General features: G+C 45.8%; 1 protein-coding gene across 2 annotated transcripts; it reads left to right on the forward strand.

The window, feature by feature from the left end:
- The first annotated feature begins 454 nt into the window (after positions 1 to 454).
- Positions 455 to 20,768, forward strand: scarb2a (scavenger receptor class B, member 2a). Of its 2 annotated transcripts, XM_056282982.1 has the most exons (13): positions 455 to 951; positions 7,358 to 7,515; positions 8,042 to 8,189; positions 8,559 to 8,753; positions 9,908 to 9,999; positions 10,465 to 10,584; positions 11,091 to 11,269; positions 13,072 to 13,190; positions 13,659 to 13,732; positions 13,853 to 13,904; positions 15,075 to 15,227; positions 16,073 to 16,120; positions 16,518 to 20,768. In XM_056282982.1, the coding sequence occupies exons 1-13, from the start codon at positions 829 to 831 to the stop codon at positions 16,647 to 16,649; spliced, it is 1,593 nt and encodes a 530-aa protein (XP_056138957.1). In that variant the 5' UTR covers positions 455 to 828; the 3' UTR covers positions 16,650 to 20,768. The 2 variants fall into 2 exon arrangements, with proteins under 2 accessions (XP_056138957.1, XP_056138966.1); XM_056282991.1 differs by lacking the exon at positions 16,073 to 16,120.
- The last annotated feature ends 4,053 nt before the right edge of the window (positions 20,769 to 24,821 follow it).

The raw sequence follows: 24,821 nt of genomic DNA on the forward strand, positions 1-24,821 counted from the left end.
CTCAAAGTGGCCAAGTAAAATACAACCGCTGGCACATGTCTGAGGTTGGCCATGCGTTGCTATTCATAAAGTCTTTGTCAGCGCGTTTTAAGCGTCTGCACGCCAACGCCACCACAAACGTGTCAGGTGTGTAAATCACGCCCAAATGTACAACTATTTATAGGTATTTATATCACCTACTTGGATTTCACACGTATCTGAAGGGGAAAAACACTCTTCGTAGATATAAACAGACAACACGTTAAAAAGACCAATATAAAGTACAGGCCAGTTAATTTTTCTATTTGTTTTAGCTTCTTTGTCGTGTTGTGGTCTTTGAAAGGGTGACATCAGCGACAACCATGCTACTCCGCGCACGCGCGCACGCCCCCGCGCACGGAGCAGCCTGGAAACGACGCTGTCCGCCTGACAGCGTTCATTAGCCCGCTGAGGAGGGAGGAGGCAGTGGAGAGAGAGGTCTTCTTTGCTCGTCCTCTGCGCCGACAGCCGCAATTCTACGCCGCCTCCCGACAGCCCCAGTCGTCTCCCGTCGGACGCCGGCTGCTCAGGAAACACAGCGAATGTCACCTGCGGAAATCTCTTGAAAAAAGTGCCAACGTCTTAATTTTGTTCTCTCCCCCCCTCTCACCGGACCGTGGGACCACGCCGAACTACAACACCTTCTGAGGGCGAAGCAAGCAGCCATCAGAGAGGCTGAAGAGAGAAACCGCACCGTCTACGTTTGCGACCAGTGTTAAAGCGCCGTTGTTGTTTTTTTTTTTGGAGGGGGGCAAGTTCGTCTGTAGTTGTTAAAAGTTGTTAGCCTGATTAGTTAGCATCGTCGGCATCATGACTCGGAGATCCTGTGCCATATACGCCACCGGAATCGTGTGTGCTCACCTCCTGATCGTGGGGATCGCCCTGGTCGTGGCTCAAGTCTTCCAAACAATGATACATAGCCGGTTAAAAAAGGTGAGTTTAATGCTTTCTTGACTCGCATGCAACCGCAAATTGTCCTTCTTTCTGTCCTTAGTAACCTATCTGTGACTCGTCTGTGTCCCACACGCTGTTCCACGCTCAACCATCTGTCAGCAGAAACCGCTTTAAACCTTTACAGTTGTTGAGATTGTGGATCCACGTTGTCGGTCGACATCCATCTTTCACTACACTCATGGTTAGACTGTTTTTGTTTTTTAATATTTAAAAAAAAATCTTTTTGGTCTGCTGCATGCTGCATTTATAACCCTACTACGCTCCTATGTCTGTGTGGCTGGACGCGGTCAGCCTTCCCAGTCATAAATCTGCAGGGTACGGCTGTCCTGACACGGAGCGTTTGCTCGTACATCGGCGGACGATAATACAAGCGACCCCCCCCCCCCGGTACGCATAAGGGTAAAATAACTTGCGTGCTGGTTAAACACAACCTAAATAAAAGCTTAGCCTCACTCAAAGCCGGGAGCTTAATTGTCTGTCCTCTCCTGGCTGGTGGCTTTATGATTAACCTCTCTTGCAGGTCCGCTGGCCGGTCTGTAGCACATGTTTTGGGGATGTGAAGGTTTGTAATTCTGTGTCCTTCTCTGCTGGTTTACCGGGTCGGTCGGTACCTGGTACTGGTAAGAGATGGGGGTGGGGGCGTGAATGTCTGTCTGCGAAGAGGTGGGGGAAGGGAGCTGGGTGACTAATGGCAAGTTATAAGGGGGTCCCCCTCTCTCTCCCATTTGAAATAGTTGAAATAACTCGTGTTGCTTGCCCTGTTCACTGTGCTGTTGGCCATCCACACCCATGGTTTTCTGACTTCACAACCCCCCCCCCCCCCCGCTACAATCAGTTCAACATGTATTTTTTGACAAGACTGTTTAGTCAAGAGGTGGACACACAAACAGCTGCCTCACTGACACAGTGCCCCCCATCTCCACCCACCACATCTCCGTTGTTAAATATAGGTCTGGGTCGCATTATTCTCATTTTGATCTCTGGCAATGTCCCAAAAGCGTTTTATTCCAAGTTCAGTTAAAAAAAAAGGGGGGGTGCAGAGAATTTGATGTGGTTTTAATTACTGAAAATGGCAGAATAGCTAATCCTCTTAACGCCACAATCTTGCCATAGAATTAGGTAGGGCAGGACATGCCAAAGTGACTGCAAACATCTTCCTAATCTGACCGTGGTGCAGCTCTCCGGGTGGATGGAGAGCATGCAGCATGCAGTTTACAACTATAAACTGCCTGCAGCACATGGGTGTGTATGGGAGGGGTGTTGAATAAAGCCATGGTAGGACTTCTAGGGGAATTCTTGGCCTCGGGGAAAGGATTTTAACTGAAAGCAATTTGGGGACATGGTTGTTTCCAGTCTTGGCCTAATCTAGTCCTACAAGTTATTCTGCTCTGATGATGTGAAGCAACCACATGCCCCTCCTAGTGTTATACTGTTCTCCATCTCGGTGCAGCGCTACGGGTGGAGCTCAAAAACAAAGTTTTACCACAAAAAACACAGGATGTAAGTTTTCAGACAACATTTATTGTCATGTTGTCATGTAGGTTAAATGGTGTTTATCAAGTGTGGGACTTTTTCCTTTTAAACTATTGTAAATGGAAATTATTGCTCCAATTTATTTGTTCTCATTTAAAAGGATTTTTAAAACGATATGAAAGTTATTCTAAGCGTGACTCAAATTCCTGTCTTGACTTTCACACGCACTCCCTACAAGGTCCTGCAGCCAAGATTAGCGATGGCTTTATCAAAAATAAAACCCCTGAAAATGTTATTTTGGTTGCAAACTGCAGGTGGAATTCCAGTCCCTCTTATCGTGTCACCAAAGATGACGTTTCTGAGATGTGGTCATCAATGATGGATGTATGCATGGGGCTTTGCTGGTGGTTTTTGGAGGGGGATGTTGTGAAAACTGCCTGCAAACACTGAAATGCTTGCAATTTTTTGCTGGTTGTCCATCGTGCCCGATGATGACCATCTTCTTCTATTTGTGGGTCCTTTGAGGACTCAGATAGCAGAAGATACCTGCGCAGAGATGGTTTTTAAAGTGGCATGGGGAGTGCGCTTCTCCCAACGCCACATGACTTGATTGTAGAGGAGATGGATCCGATGGCAAGGGGGATCCCTAGACGACCGGCACCTCCACACAACTGCAGGGGGCTGCCGGAAATCCTGTTTTTCGGAAACCGCCTCGAAGCGTACCGCCACAGCTTGCTTTTCTGTTGGGGTGAGCTCCCTTAGCCTTATGTCTTCCCAGACTCACCCACAAGGCAGCGGGGCAGTGGTTGATAGGTGCCAGGGCGTGTCCACCAGGGTGGGCCTGCACACCATATCTCTGGGGCCCACTGCTGCTCCGAGATCCCCTGCCAAGTTAGCCTGGGGCTTCAAGACCCCAGTTACCACGTGTGGCCACGGGGAGGCCTGGCAGGAGTCTTGGTGAAGGAGAGGCTATGTACTGGCAAGGGAAGGCTTACACGCTAGGATGCTTCCCTATTCGCCACAGAGGCTAGCCAGCGGCAGCAAGCTAAGGGCAGGAAGGACACAAGCGGGTTGGAAGAACACATACGCCTTCCCTCCAACTACACACTGCTGCACTAGATGCATCACAACACCCTGTGTGTATGTACACACAAACACTGAAATAACACACAAAAACACTGACAGGTTGAGGATTAGAATATATTGTGTGCAAATATATTGGCGAGAAATACCTTGACATAGAAGTCAAAGGAAGTCTCGCTGAGGAGGGGAAGAGCTCAGTGTCTGTATAGTTTTCCGCAAAACAAAGAAGTCTTACATGATTAGGCCCTTGGTGTTTAAAGATAATCAACCTATAGAAACACAGGCAAACGGGAAGCCGAGACTTGGGGCCTCCCATATGATGTGTCTCATGACGGCACATGTCGATCCCCTGACACCACATAACACCGCCTCCTTTAAGGTGCATGTGGCCCACATAGCAACACAGGCATAAAGAAACATACACAATGAATAAATGATAACTCTTGACATTTCATGTTAGTTTACTTTCACAGGGACGCACAAATGTACCCCGTTTTACCCTCAAAAAGCTGGTCACCTTAGTCATAGCCAACACTCCCTATAGGCTGAATAGGCACACATCCTCTTAATTTATTTCTAATCTTGACGGAACAAAGAAAGGACATTTTAAAGTTCCTATCGGATACATGAAGGCTAGATTTTGCCTCCATTAGTCTGGAGTCGGCCAGGATCTTAAGCTGAGGGTTTTCCCTCTGACTTTTCTCCCTATCCACAAATATCATCACATCGAACCAAACTGAAAAGTGTCTGAGGTTGTTTTCCGTGGAGGTTCCCTTCACCTTTTTCTCTTCAGTGTTCGGTCTCTCTCCCCTGGTCCCATGGACGTAGCCTTCCCGTCAGCAAACACAGTAGGTTTTGATTAGTCTGAACCTCACCTCTGTCAGTTGACTGAGGCTGACACAGATCAAGGTTTCAGTGTATTTTTCCAGCGATAAATCACGTATGTACCGTCTTGATGAAGGTTTTCAAGAGACCTTTTTTCCAAGGTTGGTAAAGATAAGAGCCCCTCTAATCTAATGGTAGAAGGTTAACCCTTATCAAATGATACAAGGATGGCCACAGAAAGAAAAACGCCTGTTTTGAAACAGACCACAGTCCACCACTTTTCTTTTCAGCTGCAGATTGTGGCATTACACCATTTTGTTTAACTTCTCCAAACCTGACATTATCCTATGTAAGATGGTATCGTGTACTCAGCTGACCATCAATGGCTAGACTTTGCAATGAGGCAGGATTCACTTCCTTATTTCCTGTGACTCTTGAGATTTTCTCCAAAAATACTCTTTCAAGTTCCCACCAAGTGTGATTCTTTTCAGCTTCATATTGACAGTATTCACTCGGGTGGAAATGAAGGGTTCGGCTTCATTGAGCTTCTGTCCATATAAACAATCACACGTCAAGGAGACACAGTGGGCCAAACGGCTGTAAAGCGTCCCGTTTCGTTAGTTCATTGGGTTTTATTCCCCAAGTTTGATCCTGTTCATCAACAGCAATGTGTCTCAATCAAGTGTCCTCGAGGAAAACCATGCCTGTCTTAATTCATTGTACGTTGCTGTGGATAAAAGTGACCTAGCTGCAGTGTCCTTTAAATGCTTTGGAGGAGGAGGTATGGGGAGCTAATCCCACACCTCCTCCTCCCCAAGACTTGAGCCGTTGTGGTGTCGGAATGGGTTTCCAGGCTTTATCCTCACAGAGATGTGAGATCGATGGCTTTTAATCACTTCCTTAAATGTGTAAAACATCACAACCAGGTCATAGCTGGACTTCAAACCATTTTGACTTTGAGTATAATGGACACAGAGGGTGTGTTTGGTTTATAGTGGCACACCTTTTATCATGAGCTACAGTCTCTTTCAGCAAATCTCAGAAACCCTCCCCTCTTTTCCTTTTGCATAATTTCGCCATCTCTCCTCCCTCAAGGCTGTTGGAGGGAGAAGGGCTACCCAGATCTTCCTATGGGCTTTGACAGGAAGCCAGGGCAAAGTGATGCAGGTGGGCATTCTTTCAATGGAAGAATTCTATAGATGGAAACATCTTTTTGGATCTTGGAAGTCATAAACCGAAGAGGAACTCGCCCCTGTGCAAGCCACACCTTTAAGCTGCATCCTCTTCAAGTGCCATGGAGACCCCCCGGATAGTTATGAATGGCCTTTTACAAGCACGCCTCATCCTACTCGGGGGACCCAAGGCTCCAGGAACATGTCATGAAAAAGACATAAGGGGGGAAAAAGTGGGTCATTTCTCACTCGGAGTTTAAAAATAGTATCTTCTTGAATGGAAAAGTTTGCTCACTTTCCAAAGGATTTGCGCTGTTTTATCAACAAAGTTGGACGACCATCCCAAATATGTCAACATATGCCTACCAATAACTTAAAAAAAAAACAAAAAAAAAACACTGCAGCCTACAACATGTTGTCACAGGATCCATTTCTTGGTCTTCAAAGTACGAATTAAGCTAGTTTAGGCTACGTGAAATATCTGGTTTGTGTTTCTGTTGCTCTAGTTCAGGCATGTAACATCTTCACTTCATGCATGGTTGCTACAGACCTCAGTTTAAAATGTCTGGTTTAGTTTAGTTTATTTATCAGGATCCCCATTAGCTGTGCCCTAAAGCACCGCTAGTCTTACTGGGGTCCCCATAAAAACAATACATTTAATACATACATTTAAAACAAGACAGAGAAAAACAAAACAAACAAAAATACCAAAACCTACATTAAACTTTACAGTACACATAAGTCATCATAAGTCTGGTGCGGGCAACTTCATTCGGAAAAGACCCGCACTTTAACATGCACCACCGCCGCTGGTGAGAGGCATCGCTTCATACATCCCTTTTTTGAAGGTCCTTGTGTTCGTTAGGGCGTTGTGCTCAACATTAAAAACACAGGGACCTAAAACCAAGCTAATTTGTGTGCACCAGGACTTGGTCTGGGTATGACGCTCAACATAAAAAGTCCTAGCGTGTGCAAATTAACCCGGTTTTCAGTAAAGCATGAACTTTAAAATACAGTACATGACCGCGATGCGCCTTTGGTGGCCCCAGAATCTGGTTTGGCCGGGAGAGAAAACCCACCTTGTGCTTCTTTTGCATTTGGGTGACGTGCTGTGGCTGTCGGGTCTGGATGTGCCCTGACAGCGTTGAAAACACAGCAGTCCTCTTGTTTCTGTGTGTGTGTGGGAGGGGGGCAGCCTGCTGTGGTAGATTCTCACAAGGTTCATGTCTAGGCTTGCTGAAGTTGAGTAGCAGATAGCATTTATGTTGATGTGCTGTACTTTCTGGGACTGCTGCTCACCTGTGTCGTGGAAACTTCCTGCGAACGCTCAGTAATGAAGAAATAATGCACAAAACACTTGACAGGTTGAACATACAAATATGTTGGGGGTAAATACCTTGACGTAGAAGTCGAAGGCAGTAGTCTCGCTGAGAAGGGACGAGCTCAGTGTCTTGATAGTTTTCAGCAGAACAAAGAGGTCTTACATGATTAGCCCCTTGGCGTTTAAAGACAATTAACCTATAGAAACACGGGCAAACGGGAAGCCGAGACTCAGGGGCAGGGGGGCTCGAAGAGCTCCCCATATGATGTGTCTCCTGACGGCACATGTCTATGCCCTGACACCACCTCCTTTAAGGTGTATGTGCCCCACATAACAACACAGGCATAAACAAATACACACTGAATAAACGATAACCCTTAGTGTTTCATGTTAGTTTTACTTTCATACCCGTGAAGAACCTTTACCTCCAACCCGTCCAGGTTATCATGCCCCAGTCTGAAAACGATCAAAACATGTTTGTTTTTGTTTTTTTTTTGTCTACTTTCAATAGGAAATCACTTTGACGGAGAAGAGCCAAATGTTTGAGTCATGGAAGAACCCACCCCCACCAGTGTACATGGAATACTACTTCTTCAACGTGACCAACCCAGACGAGTTCTTGGCCGGTAAGAAGCCATCTGTGAAACAGATCGGACCCTACACGTACAGGTAGGTGATCGTTCATAACTGCATCGTTATCATGGAGAGACAGATCTGGGCAAGCGGGGGGGGGGGGGGGGGGGTATGGTTGTTGGCGAATAGGACCACACAATTAGTTGTGTATAATTTTTACGCAGCAATTTCAACTTCCTTTGTATTACTGTAAGAATTGTCGATTGGCATATCGGTTGCATCGAAATATTGTTTTTTTCATCTCAGTCTCCTTGTGAAAATGTGTTTGCGTCCAATTCCAACCAAATTGTAGTAAAAGTATTTATTTGAAGTCAAATCATCAATACTAAAACGTGTAACAGTGAGGATAACAACATCCAGCAAGATGGGATTATCATTTCAGCTGGAACCTGCGGCCCTGTGCGAGACGCAGGAAAAGCTGTGCTCGCCAAGTCGGCATGTTTGTCATCTTGGGTCATCCTGTGTTTGATTTTTGTGAAATCAAAAACAAAGACATCTGTGGCAACTGAGCTAATAGCCCCACACACACACACTTTCTGCACTTTCTTTTCTCCATCGCCAGAGAATACAGGCCGAGGGAAAATGTGACTTTCCTGGAGAACGGCACCAAGGTTTATGCCCTGAACCCCAAAAGCTTTGTCTTTGTCCGTGAGAAGTCAGCTGGCGATCCCGAGGTTGACATCATCAGGACTGTCAACATTCCCTTTGTGGTAAGACTTTGTGTGTGTCTATGCGTGTGCCTGTTCCTACCGTCGGTGGTCGGTCGGGTCATTTTACTCGTTTGACTGACAGGTGTGCGCCATTGCTGCTGCTGTTTCGGCAGCCCTCTCTGGCCATGAATCGCAGTATGGCCGTTCCCACACATATTCCAGCAACGCATGCCAAACCATTCTCCTCAAGGTTTTATTATGACAGCCTGATAACGCACTAATACAAATAAGCTAGCACACTTTGGGCATTTTTCCAAAGTGAGGCGCAAAGCCAAACCAAGTGAACTTATTAACACGGTGTATACTGTGAAGTGGAGCTTTCCTCCTCTCTCGCTCCTTCCCTAATTTGTTTTTTTGTTTTTTTTTAAGGCGGTAATGAATGAGCTTAACTCCTACTCCTTTGTCCTGCGTACTGTGGTGTCCCTATTGATGAACGGCGTGGGTATCGAGATTTTCATGGCACGTACCGTCCACGAGGTCCTCTGGGGCTTCAAGGATCCCCTGCTCTCGCGAATACATGCCATGAAGCCTGACGTGGATGAGTATTTCGGGCTGATGTGGAAGGTGAGCACTGTGATTTATTTATTTTACCTGTACGGTATGGTGAACCCCTGGATTTCCTATAGAAATGGATTGCGGGGAGTCCTTGGCTCCTTGAATAGGAATAGAACAGGAAATAGAGTATTTTTCAAGAATTTTAATTTTCAGAAATTATATCAAGTAGAGACTGTCACAGTTAGTATTCTGATCATGGATTTGACTCGCCAGGATTACCTCCCCGCATACAGGGTGGACAGTTATACCAAAAAAAGCGCAAAAAAAAATTCCACATGGTTGTGAAATTTATGTGAGAAGTTTGAGTTCTGTGTCCTAAAATAGATTTGAGACTCTCTGGTACGGAAGAACAGGAAGTTAGATAGTGTTTTTATGCACGTTTAAGGAAGTTAAATACTCTTCTGTGTTGCTGAATATTCTCACACAATTGTAACCCAACGTCATACACAGGCAGTTTTTTTTTTGTTAATTCCATAATTTTGTCGTAAATGATGCTTGAAATAAAACTTCTTGCAGTTTTAAGTTGCTGGGAATGACTGAAAACAGGAAGTGTTTGGGACTGGCACGTAAAAGCGAGATTGGCATCTTGCTGATTAGAGATGTTTACTTCCTGTTTATGTAAAGACTCAACATTGGCAATTTTGCCACATGTGGAGACAATGCGTGACCGTAGTTGGTGTAGCACCGCAGCAGATCCGATCTCGAAATCCCGCGAGGATGCTGCTCGAACGATTCCAATCTGAAGCACATAGCAAAATGACAGCTTGCTTAGGTTATGGTTTCCTCTATCTGTCAAAAGAGTGGTCTGTTTTTGTGTACTGCAGTGACTTATACCCTTTTCACACTGGCCAAGAAACCCGCCAACATCTGCCTTTGGTCAATGTAAAAAGGTGGATGTGGGGGGGTGGTGGCCAGTGTGAAAGGATTATTACGGATGCATCATTGCATAAAAAGTCTGGTCAGAGTACAACTAAGGGTACGTTAAAGAGGAAGAGTACAAACGCAGTATCGCTATTACTGTCTTCACTTTGTGTCAGCACGCTTAAAATGCGGCGTTTCCGATTCGGCGTCCCAACCGCCGGATCGCCAGCCATTTTGTTCGTTGGTGTCAAACAGCCGTTGTGGTCTGAGAGCTCCTCGTCCTGTTTGTGTCTGTCCCACAGAAAAACGGAACTCACGAAGGGGAGTTTGTGTTCAACACCGGCGAGCACAACTACTTGGATTATGGCAAGATCGACACATGGAATGGCTTGAGGTAAATGGCCGCGTGAAATGTCTCACAGACATGTCGAAGTAACACTGGAAAAACAACTTCCCCTCCCCCTCCTTGACTCCCACCACCTTCCCCGCTTTCTCATATTCCATGTTATTACACTTCTCCCTCTTCCTCTTAAATGGGGTTGTCAGTACTATCACTATTGGTGGCAATTTTTTCTTCACGCAAGCATATTCTTGGTTGGTCCTTTTTTTTTCCTTCTGCATTTACTTATTTGCGCCATTGTGTTGGATTCAGAGCCAAGTCAAAGTCCAAGGCAAAACAACTTTGCCCTCTGGCTTTTGGGAAGAGAACAAGGTTGCAAAATGAATGTTTGAATGTCCCAGATGACTCTGTACTTTGAATGTGATCAGTAAGAACAGGTAGTCGAAGCCCCCACCCCTTGCGTTGCAAGACCACTGTGTCATGCATTTTGATATCACTTTTATTTGCACTGATTGACAGGGAGATGACATGGTGGTCGTCCAATCAGAGCAACATGATCAATGGCACCGATGGCGCAGTCTTCCACCCTCTGCTGTCGAGGGACGAGCTGCTCTATATCTTCGCCGCTGACCTCTGCAGGTATGCATGTGCGCTTATCTCTCTTAACCACGCATTTGTTTACAGTCAAAGTAGCTGGAAAGAGAGGGAGGGATCAGGGACAGGGCCAGAATGTCGAGGGCAATTACCAGAAAATACTGCCTGAGTCACATCCTAATGAGCGCTGTGAGCGTGCTCCCATGTTGGGCAGCGGTGACCTGGGATCACACGTGGAACGCTTTCCAGAGAGTCAAAGCTAGAAGAGTCTTATCAGTTTTTATTCAAAAGGAAGCATGACTTCACGCAGCAATACTCCTCCAGGAAATAATCTTCTTGGGAATGGCTCCTATGAACCATAAAATCATCGTGTGTGGGAATCATGATAAATTCCTTGGGAGGAGGAAGCTCTTAGAAAAATTAACAAAAGAAATTAAACCCCCCCCCCCATATCTCAGGGTACTTGACGAGGAAATGTCTAAGTGTCTCTCCACATAAGCAGTGTTTAGTCCTTTAAAATAGTCTCTGATGTTCACGTGTCCACCCCTCAGGTCCATCCATCTGGCCTACGTGAAGGACGTGGAGGTGAAAGGCATCCAGGCTTACCGCTTCGCACCCCCAAGTGATGTGCTTATGAGCCCCAAAGACAATCCCACCAACGCGGGCTTCTGCGTGCCAGCCGGAGACTGTCTCGGTACCGGGGTGCTTAAAGTCAGCGTTTGTCGAGAAGGTAGGAGCACTGCCCGCGACCCAACTTTGACCCCCCCCCCCCGTCTCGTCCGTGCCGCCTGACCCAGTTATCCACCCCTTTGGCTTACCAATTCCCATAACCTAGCGTCCCTGTCTCCCTACCCCAATATTGGCCCTTCGGATCCACAGGTTCTAGGTGGTCACAGTTCCAGCTTTGTAGCACAACTTCCCAATGTTTAAACACGCTGAATTTTACTCAATACCCAGTTCAATGTTTAACTCCGAACGGTAGACACTGAAATTATTTATAACCAGTCAATGAGTAAGAATGTGATTTGCTTTGATAAGGCAGCTCCTTTATGGCTTAAAGAGATACTGACATGCCCTTTCTGAACACATTTTTTAACACTGGGAGTTTGAATCATAACTGAAAACAGGTGTGGTTTTATGAATTCAAAGCTATTGGCTACTGTCTTCCTGGGTTGGGTGGGGCCCGGTACCGCTCGTCACTTTTTATTTACAAAAAATGTCGGATAGCGAGAGGGAGATCCTCTGCGAGGATTACAGTTTCGAGGAGGAGGATTCGGTGATACAAATAATTGTTGGATAGATAGATGATAGATATTTAGATAAATAGATAGATAGCAATACGTCATAGCAAGATCGATAATAAAGTCTCAGCAAAATAGCACAAAATCGAGCCAAGTAGCTAGCAGGAGGGGGTGAAAGAACAGCTTCTCCGTGGTTTTATAGCATCTCGCTACAGACACACCCTATATGCAAATTGACTGGTGTCTACGTACCTACCGGCACAATTTGTTATTGGACACCATCTACAGTCAATCAGATCTCTCTTGAGTGGCCGCAGACATGCTGTTTTGGCCACTGAATTACTCCGTGGTCACATTCCAACTCGGAACATAGCCTATCAATAGGAATTTTCAGATTTTGATGTCAGTATCACTTTAACTGTAAAAGATGCTGACATTTAATTGAAAAGTATGAGTCTATAAACTTGACAACTTGGTTGACGCTCCCCCGCATGATCATTATTATTTTAGCCCTAGGTGATCCAGAGCTCTACATTATATCACATGATGAGATCGACTGTGGGCCTACATACAGTAGTTTTGAATTCGCCAGAATGGAAAAATATATTTTCATTCTTCTTTTTAATTTATATCTATTTAGCACTATCCTAGAAATTCACCAAATTTTTTTTTATTTTGAGGTATTTTGAGTCACCCTGGCAAATACAGTAAGTTTTTTTTTTAGTGACATCATCTGCACTTGCACTTTTACACTAAGAAAATGTGAAATGAATGGGGAGCGAGACCAAGAGAAGACTGAAACTAGCTGATAGGATATCGATGTCCACCACCTTCTAAAAATGTCTGTTTGTTGTTGGCTGTTGGTCAAACCGAGCTCCCTCCCCTCACAAAACTCCCCTGGCACTATAATTTCATTCGGACCGATGTCAAATTGCGGAAGTTTGCAGTGCTCTAAAGGCCATTTTGTTGGACCTTTAAGCCACGGAAACGCCAGGTCTTTATCAGTCCCTGTCAGCTTATCAGAGTAGGTGGCTTTTTTTTTTCAAACCCTGTTATTTGTCTTCTACTAATATGGTCCGGTTGTTCTCTGGCTGTCTGCTTTGCTATAGCCAGCGTAGGTATTTCCATATGACTCAACTCGAAACCTGATGGCACATTATCATTCATGTCATCAGTTTTTTTGCATCTTTCTTTGACTGTTGATGTTTCTGACTGTGTCATCTACAACAGGAATTGGCCAATGTTTGACTGACGTTTGCTCCCCCCTGCCAACCCCCCGTCCTTCTTTAAGGTGCTCCTATCGTGGTGTCGTTCCCCCACTTCTACCAGGCGGACGAAAAATACATCACTGCCATTGATGGGCTACGGCCCAACAAGGAGGAGCACGAGACCTACCTCGATCTGCAGCCGGTAGGGGTTAATGTTCATGATCTGAACTGATTAGATCTGCAGAGTGTAATCTCAAAAGGTCTTTAGTCTCAAACCCTTGTTTGTTTACATACTTGTCTTTTACCTAAATGAGAATAGCTGATCTGATTAGGGCGACTCCGTTTGTTGCTGCGTTCCTCCCACTTAAGGCTTTTCTGCGGGTGACGGCGGCGGTGGTAGCGGTCGTGTAGAGGTTGTGCAGAAAACAGAATGCATTTGTTTTTATATTTTTTTAAATTCAAATTGTGAAAATTCTATGCTTAATTGGTGGCTAAGTGAGATTCCATGAATCAAAATTGTTGCTCTGTTCACCTGTAGGTTTGTATTTTAGAATTTTGTTGTTTTTTTATTTTTACGTAGGTAAACTGCAATTTATGAAATGCATTGAGCTTTTTTTTTTTTGTTTTTTGCAACAAATTTGGATTTTTTTTTTTTTTTTTTTTTTTCCAGACCACAGGGGTTCCTATCCGGGCCTGCAAGAGAGCCCAGCTCAATATCATTCTCAAGAGAATCCAAGGCTTCCCGTAAGTTGAACTTTGACCCACAGCGCTGTTGCCACGCTCTGCTCCAATCCCAGCCACACAGTTTGAGCCCGGCGTCCTTTTTCACTGATTGAAATCTCTCTCTCTCTGCCCCACCTACAGCAAAACCAAATTCATCAACGAGACCATTTTCCCCATCATGTTTGTCAATGAGGTATGCACTTGCCCTTCAGCACATCTTGCAACACATACAGGCGCTACTGATCGCTCTCATCCCCGTATCGATAGGCTTCGGGGCACACTGCTCAACTGAAAAGACAGGCCGTCTCACACTCACTCACTTGTTTTTGTAGTTTGAACTTTGTTTTTTTTGGAGGCCAAATGTTACAGCAAGTTGGATATGGATGATTTGAGCACTTTTGAACATGAATAGAAATTTGGTGGCGAGCTCAACTCATCAGCTATCATCTTTTGTGTGCCCACCAATATGTCATTAGTTAATATTTATCAGTTTGTCAGGAATGGACCTACAATTACTGTTATAAGTATGCAGTTTAGCAGTTTGATAATAGGACCCCCCCCCTTTCAAACCATCATATGGTTTTGTTTCATAATAAAGTTTTATCAACAGTTATGTCTCTACCAACTCTCCATCCAAACCTTGGTCTGAATTATTTCACTACAACTGTGCCAAACTAGTGCCAAGAGGTCAGGTCTTCAGTCAGTGTTGTTGGCCATACAATGGCTGTAATCAACCTTAAAGGTCTGCACAACACTTAAACAACTTGTTTTCACTGAATGCTGATGTACGTGGACATGTCCAAGTCAGAGACCTCAACCCTGGTGACATTTTAGCGCAATCTATACGATTTTATACGCAAAGCAGCTGCTTCTGTGGTTATAACTGCGTTATTACAATCATGGCATGTCATAGGCTTGGCTATGTGATGTGATACGAGTCACGACCTCTCGGCTACCTTCTACTATAAACACAAAACATTCAAATTCTTCGGCAGAGGACAGGAGTATGTGAGCGAGAGACATATTGAAAGAGTGGATACATTTATCAAGACACAGACCAAAGTTACATGTTTCTATATTTTTGAATAGACGGCGCTATTGCCAAAGGTTAAAACTGCAGGGCATGGTTTGATACCTGTAGCCCATCCCAACATTTCCCCCCAGGTTCTGGCTTTCCTTAAATCTCACATGGTCCATTTAAACTGGGGTGTTTGGTTGACCTTTAAGGCTGTAGGTCCGTCTCTCAATCACAACCACCCCCCAAACCGGAAACTGTGGCGACAGATGTCCTTAAGGTTTGCAGTGTGTCCCCGTAGCGTAAGCCAGCGGCCCTCCAATGACCACATTTTTCCATCCATCCTAGACGGCCATCATCGACGATGAGTCGGCTTCTCAGATGAGGACGTTGCTGTTGATCGTGACACTCGTGTCCAACTTCCCACTGCTCATCGTGGGCATGGGCCTCATCTTGCTGCTGGTGCTTGTCGTCCTGTTCTGCCGAAACCGCCAGAAAAAGGTAAGACCTGTTCTCTGTCCTTGGGCCAGGTGTAGGAAACCCCAAATTGTAGAATTAATCTGCAGTATTGTCCTGGTGTGTGTGTGTGTGGGGAGCTTATGACCACCCCCCACCCCCCAATACAGTGTGTGCTTAGTCACTTACACTGGCTCACAGTTTAAATTGTGTTTCAGTTTTAGACTGATGATGCAGGAGTGTGTTTTCTGTCACTGTGAATCCAGCAGGTCGGGAGGGTTTGGGACTGAGTTCTTGCATGAGGAAAAGTTCCTGCACTAACCTCACTGAGCTGGTGACCGGGTGCCCCGCCCAGCAGCTTGCATGTTAGCTAACACAACGCTTGACCCCTGCCCTGTGCAAAGCAGTCAGCGTGTGCTAAATCTTTTCAATTCATGATCCAATGATGTTTGTTCATGCTGAATTTATTTTTTCGCTAACAGTCAGCACAATCCTTGTCTGTAGCATCGTAGTTCCTTTTTTTCGTGCGGTCACCGTACGAGACAGGCATAGGACACCGCCGTGCCAAAGTGCTCTGCACTATAGTAAACCCCTGAAAGTACAGCGTACCTTGAATACTTATCTGTGTTTGTCTGAACCAGCTTATCTGCCCCGCGATGGCCTTTCTTACTGTCCATGGATGATATGATATTGACGGGCGTAAGCGGCCTGCGGGGAGGCCTGTAACATGCAGACACAAACGCTTACACAAGAACCAGACTTAATTTACCACTGAGAATGTTCAAGTCACTGACTTTTGTTCCTGATGTGTGGACATGTTGTCGCAGCCACGGTCTAATTTACAATTTTTCTGTAACCCCCCTCCCCCTTTGTTCCCTTTCTGTTTTTAGAATGAAGTAAAACGCATTGATTTTACTGAAGCTTTTCATTCTTTTACTGTAAGTCTTCATTTTTGCCTGGTTTGCTGTTTTCCCTTTTTTTTTAAATTTATCTCTTTGCTTGGTATTGATTTATAATTTTTTAATTATCTTCTGTAATACGTATTTCTTTATATTCTCACCTCCATTGTGTTGTTGGTTTTCCTTAGTTCCAAGTTGGGAAGTCAAGTATGTAGTGTGGTGGGGTGTTTATATTTTTTCCATAGTGTCCATAAGCCATATTTACAGTACATGGTTAATGTCAACATGGTGTCTGTAGTCAAAACAGTGTTAACCAACATCTGCCGACCATTTAAGAGTCGTGTCGGCTTAAAAAAAAGTATGTTTGTTAAAGTTTTGCCTGTTCGTAGCGGTTTGCCTTAACGCCGTCTGTCCCCCTGCCTCTCTTCCCAAGCAGACGGCGAAGGACGACACGGCCTACGCTCCGGTCAGCGACAAGCCCGAGGAGCCCACGGAGACACACGCCAGCCAGCCAATGAGGAACGGCTCCTACATCGCCATGTCACCAGTGGAGGCCCAGAAATGTTGATGGGGGGGCAGTTGATGGCGTCTTAAGGGGCTCAGGAAAGGGGACTGGGGGAGCAGTGGAGGGGTTGGGAATTTCACACACACACACACACACACACACACACACAACAGGCTTTTTTTCCCCTCTCTCTCATTTTCCTTGATTAGGAAAAAGGGGATGATAAGGGGGCGGGACAAAAGTTCCAGCAAATGTTTTGCCAGTCCCAAGACGCTGCTCCTCTCGCTGGACCCCCCTCATAACCGACTGACTGCTTTTCTGTCCCTGCTGTGCACGGTCCCCCACTGGACCCCCCGCCACTGCACCACAGCAGCCCCCCCCACTCGTCCCCCCCAGGACCAATGCTGGGTTGGGGGGGGCATGGCCCACACAAGCCTTCTTTTCTTTTCCTTTATTTTTTTCCTCTAAAAGGAGCTGGTGGGGCATGGTTTGCGTGAATGCCTGGGGGGGGGGTCCTCTGTGTGGACGCTCACCAGCCAACCAGTACAGCTCAGAGAGTGTATTTGACAGTTAGTATTCAACCTGAACAACCACAGCTGTCTTGTCAGATGCATTCTTGCTCTTTTTGTTTTAATTTTATGGCATTTTTTATTACCGTTCTAGTTTTTTAATGCCGCTGTCTCTCCCGTGTTGATGTGAGGTGACCCTCTAAACTACGCCAACAGATTTAAAAAGCCTGCTCTTACAAACAGAACCTTAATGATACCCCCCCACCCACAATTTAAGCCTGAGCTCCTGCGTTCACAGTATGAAACTGTACTTGTATCTTTTTTGTAAAAAAAAAAAAACATAAGAAAGAAAATGGACTGAGCCAAACTATTTATAGCATTTTTGCCTTTTTCTTTTTTTTTTTTTAGATAAATTGGTGCACCCAACTTTGCATCCTAATATCACAGTGGAAAGGTGTATGTGTGTGTATGTGTGTGCGCGCGTGCGCGTTCGTGCACATTTCTTAAACTTGCGTGTCCTGTTTTGATGGATGATGGCAACTTCTTGATGCAGGAAAAGTGTAGTATAGCGCCAAAAGTACTAGTGATCCCCCCCCCCCCCATCCTTTTCTGAACACTAGGTGAAGACGTAGGTCTGCAAACATTTCAAGGCGAGGACCAGGTGAGGGCCTCGGCCTGCCTGCCTGCTGCGGAGCCGCGACAGTCGCTGGACAGCCGAGTTTAACGAAACACAACCACAGAGCTTACAAAGGGAGACTCGAACCCACTCTCTGCCTTACAACGTTCCAGTGTCCTTTTTGTTTATACGCCGTCAAAATAAGCTGGAAACCTTGTTTGTTTGTTTTTTTTCCTTGCTTTTCCATTCCTGTCATTACTGTACATATTTGTAAAGGGGAAACGTCGGGACTACCTCTGACCAAATCCAGCGAGTAGTCCCTCCCAGGTCTTTCAGAAGACACTAGAGCTCAGCTCACTTTGACCACTCGCAGGCGTCTACACTTCGACTTTAGAGAAAGCACAATCTGGTTTGATAAAACTAGTCCTCACACTAGGCTACCTTTTTGTTTTTTTCCTAAGATAGCTCGCCTGGTCGAAGACACAGGCAGGTGCCGTACCGGTGGACTTGTTATTTTGGGGCATCCTCTTTTCCCCCCTCACATGCACCGCTAAGCACCGTGCATGGGGTGGGTTGCCGGGGAGTTGTGGGTATTATTTCGGGAGCCTGGGCACCGGACAAATTCGCAGACACTAAATGGTAAAGCGGGGGTTTGCAGACCCTGTCCGGGTCCCGGGCCAGGCATTCAGGCAAAACACAGCACTTGAATCACTTGTCGGTCTTAACGTTGGATGTTGTGTTTTCATTTTCTCTTGTCGGTCACCTTTGTGTCGCAGCCGGGGCTTTTGGCTGCTGCCACCGGAAGTTGAATTGTGATGCCTGCGCTTCTCCTCCCGGGAAGTCGTGCCCCGTCTGTTTTCATCCAAGTTCTTGTTCTGTTTGGTCCTTGGTCGCTTCAGCGGAACCGGTCCTTGTGTAACATTTCGGCGGGTTTCCCTGTCAAGCTATCGGCTGTGATGGATGTTGTTTTAGATTGAAACAACGGACACATGCCTTTTTTTTGTTTTGTACTTGCTTTTCAGCACATGGGGTGTCTTCTTTTTTATATATACATATAAATATATATAAATATATTTTCTATTTGTTACTGCTGCTAACGATTGCCATAACCTATGGACTTGTATTGTCTATGGATAGTTACCATGACGTGCTCAGCTTTTAGTTGGAGGTGGCGCCACGGCCCAGTGAGCTGCTGCGGGTGCGGCGGCGGCCGCCGTGGCCCTCACCCTTGACACCTGGGAAAAACGTGAGCACAGGATACAAAGCCCAAAGCTTGCTGCCATTTTATCAGAATTAGCAGTTTTATCCGAATCCGCAGTTAACGATAGCGCGCAACAGTTTTTGTAAGGATGATTTGTAATGCTGAATAACCACAGACCCGTTAGCAGGGGGGTATCTGATCATGTTCTTGGTTTCTCGGGGTTGTGATAGCACTAGTAAACTGGACATTTCCCCCTAGCTGGACACGACGCAGTGCCATCTGGGTATGTTGATGCCATTCGGGGTTGGTGGCGGAAGATTCTGGGTATATTGTGTAAATCCATGGTGGGTCCTTTAAAGAATTCACAGCTTGGCCTCTTGTTCCACATCTTATCCAAGCAATCGCGGCCTCGGAGACCTCCGCTGTTCTTTTCTAGATCACCGTATCGGCTGTTAACCTCCTCGATGACTTGAACCCAAGAGACCTTAACTCCAGCAAGTCCCGCTGAGTGTGTGCGTTCGTGCGTGCGTGTTCACGCCAGCATGCAAGTGTCTGTTTGCTTGTGCGGAGCCTGTTTAAACAGACACGCACCTGAGCCATCGCTCCTCCGCAGACTTCCATTACACCGACCTTTGAGTTCGATCATTCGAGCCCATTGGCCCGTCCTGTTTGACCAAAGATAACCCACATGGATCTGTCCCGACACCCTGTTTACTCTCCTTCGGTGACACCGGCCGTGCCGCCAGCCGCCGCCGCCTACCTTTTTACTAATTGTGCCATGACCCATGGGAAGGATATACTACAGTGTTGTGTGTACGTGTGTTTGTGTGCATGTGCTTTTTTTGCAAGAGGGTAAAACGAAGTTTCACAATTGGTTGTGATATCAAAGTATAGTGGTGGGTATTGAGTTTTTCACACACACAGTGAGTGTTCATGTGAAGTTAAAAGTTATTTTATGGGCAAAAGATCTCTCAGTATTAGGTATTGACAAAGCAATACAAAGTTGTGTAAATTAAACAGTTGTGGATGCATTGAAATTGGCCACAATATTTATGTATCTTATGGTTTTTTTTTAAAAATTCATATTGTTTGTTTTGTGGTCCGATGTCATTTCTTTTTTAGTGCAGTTAAATTTTGTAATCAACTAGGGTCAAAGCACATTTCAGTATTTTTTTTTCCTTTGTTTTCACCAGTCCAGTTTGGAAAGCTGGTCCGGTTATCTCGTGGTGTTAAGTTCCACATCAAGACGTTGCAGCCCCTTTTCGAACATGTCTGTAAGAGAAGATCTGCACGGTGGGGAGATGTTGGATGGCTGCACAAAACTGTTAGGTTTAAACCTGTTTTTGTGGAGGCAATGCATTGTTTTTGTTGTTGTTTTTTTTCTTGGTCAGACTGGAGTGATTTATTGGAAGGCTGATTATCTTCGTAGACGTGGGCAAGGAGGTCGGTTGCCTTGTTGCCATTATGGTCCGCAAGTGGAGCACACAGGCGGTCTTACCTGTTTAGATGAATGAAGCCCTCCGTCAGGGATGGAAAGCTAGACTCGAACTTCTCTCAAAATGTGTCATCACCGGCTCTCCAGTATGTTCAGGCAGCATATGTCGGCTGCAACTCCCCAACCGAATTTGTAAAGTCACCAATTAACAGATATTTGCTGACGAGATACTAATTTGTTATTATTATTATTACTGCTGCTGAAAATGACAATCCCCTTGTCATGTTAGGTGCAAGATAAAGTCACAGTAATATCCATTTTTAGTTTTGATAATTTACACTGCACAAATGTTTCTACAGTGCTTTTGTAAACATTTCTAGTATTTCCAAAAAAAAAAAATTGCAATAAATGCAGTCTTCAAATGCTGTCTTGCTTTGTTATGTGTATGTCATTGTCTACCTTTTGAGCGTGATGGCTTTCAAACACGTGACGGTGGTAAGAGAGTTTGGAGGTTTCCATGATGCAGGTGTTTACTCACTGAAGAGGTTTGTTCCCATGAGTTTATGTAGAAAGTAGGAAGGAAAACTATTTTTACTCTTGATGGTTGGTGCTCTTGAGGTATTCCTATGCAGCAGCTAAGCATTCAACTGTTGGAACCTTTTAGGTGCAGTTTCCCCTGTCCTCCAATAGGTGGCACTGCATCTCACTTGCACAGTACTGTAGCCTACTGTGCTAAAAAAAAGTAAAGAATAAACAGTTTGTACCACAGAGGTGACCAATATAAACTCTCTTCACTTTCAGCTGCATATTCATCATCATGACTGAGATGTTCCAGTTTACTGAGGACTTTTCATTCAGTCCTCTTCCCAGGAGCAAAGCACCAACCAGACCTCCTGCAGTGCAGGAACAATAAATGGCCACTCCAGCTAGGCCTCACCACCCTCCCCTCCTCCATTCATCATTTCTGCGTTAGATTGGGGGAAGAGATGGAGGCAAAGCAGAAAAATGAAAGAAGACAGGCCACGGCGTGTGAGCGTGGGCAAACGCACCGCCCTTGCATGCTTTGTCGAGGCAGAAACTCGAGACCAGAACGGCTGTGAAATAGATGGGTGCTGGTTGATGGATGTGCCGCTTCTGATTAAAGGCACATCTTAATTTAAGTGAATGCTCCGCTGGCGTCAAGACGAGGCCTAAAACTCCATTGTCAGCAAACTACTGACCGACTCTGTGAACTGCTAGTCAAGCCTTCCTGCGCATGTGAGTCCTATTAAACCGACACTCAAACCAACCAGGGACATCTTTACACAAGTTCCCGTTGTGCTTCTTCCTCCCATCTGTCTGTCTGTCCTTGTCTTGGTGACTGAGTTATCATGTGGTTAAGTTAACAAATAAACTTCTCTCTCAAGTCCAGACGACAGGGACAACATACAGTACAGGGAAAAACCATCTCAACAGGGTCCACATCGAAAACTCTGACCACACCGTGAGCTACGGAAGGTCAATAGAAAAGTCATTGTTGTGCCTGACACAAAACATCAGTGTAGCCTAGGTGAATCTGTGACCCACAATGTGATGAAACACATTTCATAAGAATCCGGTTTTAGGATATGTAAATGAGCGTAAACCCAAGATTTTCATGCCGTGTGTCACGTAGGCCCAACCTATAACCAACCGCCCACGTCAGCGAAAGCAACGCTTGACTTGGCCGGCTCACATTGTGGACAACCCTGAACTCGTCTTACTAATCTTCTGTTTCAGAGGTGTTCTTTGAGAGGACAGCCATTAAGTAAATATTGAGATTTTACGGGAAATAATATAGCCAATCCTCAGGCCAGTTTTGTGTACCAACCCTAATATGGGGCGTAGCGCCTTTTCAAACCCGGTCATGGTTGATTAGTATTTGTGAATACTAACCAAATATAAGGCCCGTCGACCTCTGCCAGAGGACTTTCGTTTTTAGAAATTAAAGGTGATACATCTGTCTTTCCAACACGCACCCTTCACATATTTCCGAGCTTTAAAAAGGGCACTTTGACTCCCTCTCCTCGTCTCCTCTAGGGAACTAGCGCTCCAAAACTGCACTCTCCTGCCCCCTGGTGGTGGCTACACAATAACGCCTGTCTGTCTGAGCAACCTATCAACGACGCAGTATGCCGTTAACTTCTTCATTTCAGGTTATTATATGAATATGAGAACGTTAGAATCCGGAAATCCTGTGAAACCCAACAGAGTAACTATGTAAAAGGTCAAATAAAATACAAAGTGACTGACAAAAGGATTTCTTCAATTGCCGTGAGATCATTGCTATTAAGTTCAAGTAAGGTTTTACGTTGTTTCCTCAGCAGTCCTTTGGATTACAAACAACCAGTAACAATTCTCTAAATGGAGATACACACAAATATGCCATATCTTACATGCAAACGCTGGAGCTCACACATAACAGGCTAGATGGAGACGTATCGAGTATTCACTTACAAGATGCGCCCTGGATGGCATGTCGAAATACACCAACCATCACGATTTACCTGCAACGCAACAACAGCGTCCACTGTGCAAGTATAAAATAACACTGATATTTGATGACGCTTTTTAAAAATTTTCTCCCCAATTGTACTTGGCCAATTATCCCACTCATCCGAGCTGTGCTGGTCGCTGCTCCACCCCCTCCGCCGATCCGGGGAGGGCTGCAGACTACCACATGCCTCCTCCGATGCATGTGGAGTCGGCAGCCGCTTCTTTTCACCTGACAGTGAGGAGTTTCACCAGGGGGACGTAGCGCGTGGGAGGATCACGCTATTCCCCCCAGTTCCCCCTATTCCCCCCGAACAGGCGCCTCGACCGACCAGAGGAGGCGCTAATGCAGCGAACAGGACACATACCCACACCTGGCTTCCACCCGCAGACACGTCCAATTGCGTCTGTAGGGACGCCCGACCAAGCCGGAGGTAACACAGGGATTCGAACCGCCGATCCCCGTGTTGGTAGGCAACGGAATAGACCGCCACGCTACCCGGACGCCCCCTTTTGACGGCGATGATGATTATTCATAAAAAATTGTCATCGTATGAAGGAAGAAAAAAAGAAAAAAAGAATCCTATAAATTACCATACCTTATTGTACAGCAACAGGTATGACAGAGCGGCCATTTAGAAGCAGGAACATTTTGTTAGAGTCAATGAAACAAAGCATGAATTCTCCATTTGGGACAAGGTGAGGGCCCATGGTCCCGCCGTCCTGCATCATTCAGTAAACTGTTGGCACGCACACAAAACCGTGTGTAACCACTACGACTTAATGTTACTGCTGTCGGGCGTCCGGGTAGCGCAGCGGTCTATTCCGCTGGGGATCGCCGGTTCGAATCCCCGTGTTACTTGGGTGTCCCTACAGACACAATCGGCCATGTCTGCGGGTGGGAAGCCGGGTGTGGGCGTGTGTCCTGGTCGCTGTACTGGCGCCTCCTCTGGTCGGTCGGGGCGCCTGTACGGGGGGGGGGGGGGGGTAGCGTGATCCTCCCACGCGCTACGTCCCCCCGGTGAAACTCCTCACTGTCAGGTGAAAAGAAGCGGCTGGCGACTCCACATGTATCGGAGGAGGCACGTGGTAGTGGTAGTCCTCAGCCCTCCCCGGATCGGCAGAGTGGGTGGAGCAGAGACCGGGATGGCTCGGAAGGGTGCGGTAATTGGACGGGTACAATTGAGGAGACTGCTGTCAAGAAGGCACCAGGAACATTCAGTTCCAGCCACGCTGTGAGGGCCATCAGTAGCGCGTGGCTGTTTATCACAATTTGGATTTTGTGCGACATTGGATGAATAGCAGGCTGGTATGGAAACGTTTCGTCTAGACCGGTGTGGTTGAAAACGGTGAGAAGGTTGATGCAACATGCAAAATGTACGATGAAATACTTTGGTCCATCAAATGATCTACAATATTTGACAGACAGGCTAAACATTGTGATTAACTGTAATCCCAAGATTTATCAAAAAAATAATAATAATTTTAGCAAGACAAAATATGACGCTTTTCAAGCCGTAGAGTTTGTGGAAACAGCCGTAACCGAGCCATTTAACAGTTATATTTTACATTTTTCTACCAGAAAAAAACAACAAAGGAACAAGATTAAGATTCTTTATACAGTAAATTGTTTCTCAACTAGTCTCTGCAGCAGTTTCTCCACAGGTCTCCTCTTCCTTAAAACTCAGAATGAACACGGCAAGCCCCCCGCCCCCCATCCATTCTTCTGAACTCTGACCTCTCGTAATCCCATCCAATCCATGGCAGGGGCATTAGCAGCATCTGCGTCTTAAAGTGCGTCATTAAAGCAGCTTGTGTTTGGATTCCCCCGCTGCTTTGTAATCTGACGCGTGATGAGCACGACACGTCTTTTCCCTCCCACATCCATCCATCCATCCATCCAGCCATCCGCCCATCATCCAGCCATCCTATCCACTTAATCCAAACCGGGATGGCAGGGGGG

The sequence above is a fragment of the Lampris incognitus genome, chromosome 1, assembly GCF_029633865.1.
Source record: "Lampris incognitus isolate fLamInc1 chromosome 1, fLamInc1.hap2, whole genome shotgun sequence".
Classification (NCBI taxonomy): Eukaryota; Metazoa; Chordata; class Actinopteri; order Lampriformes; family Lampridae; genus Lampris; species Lampris incognitus.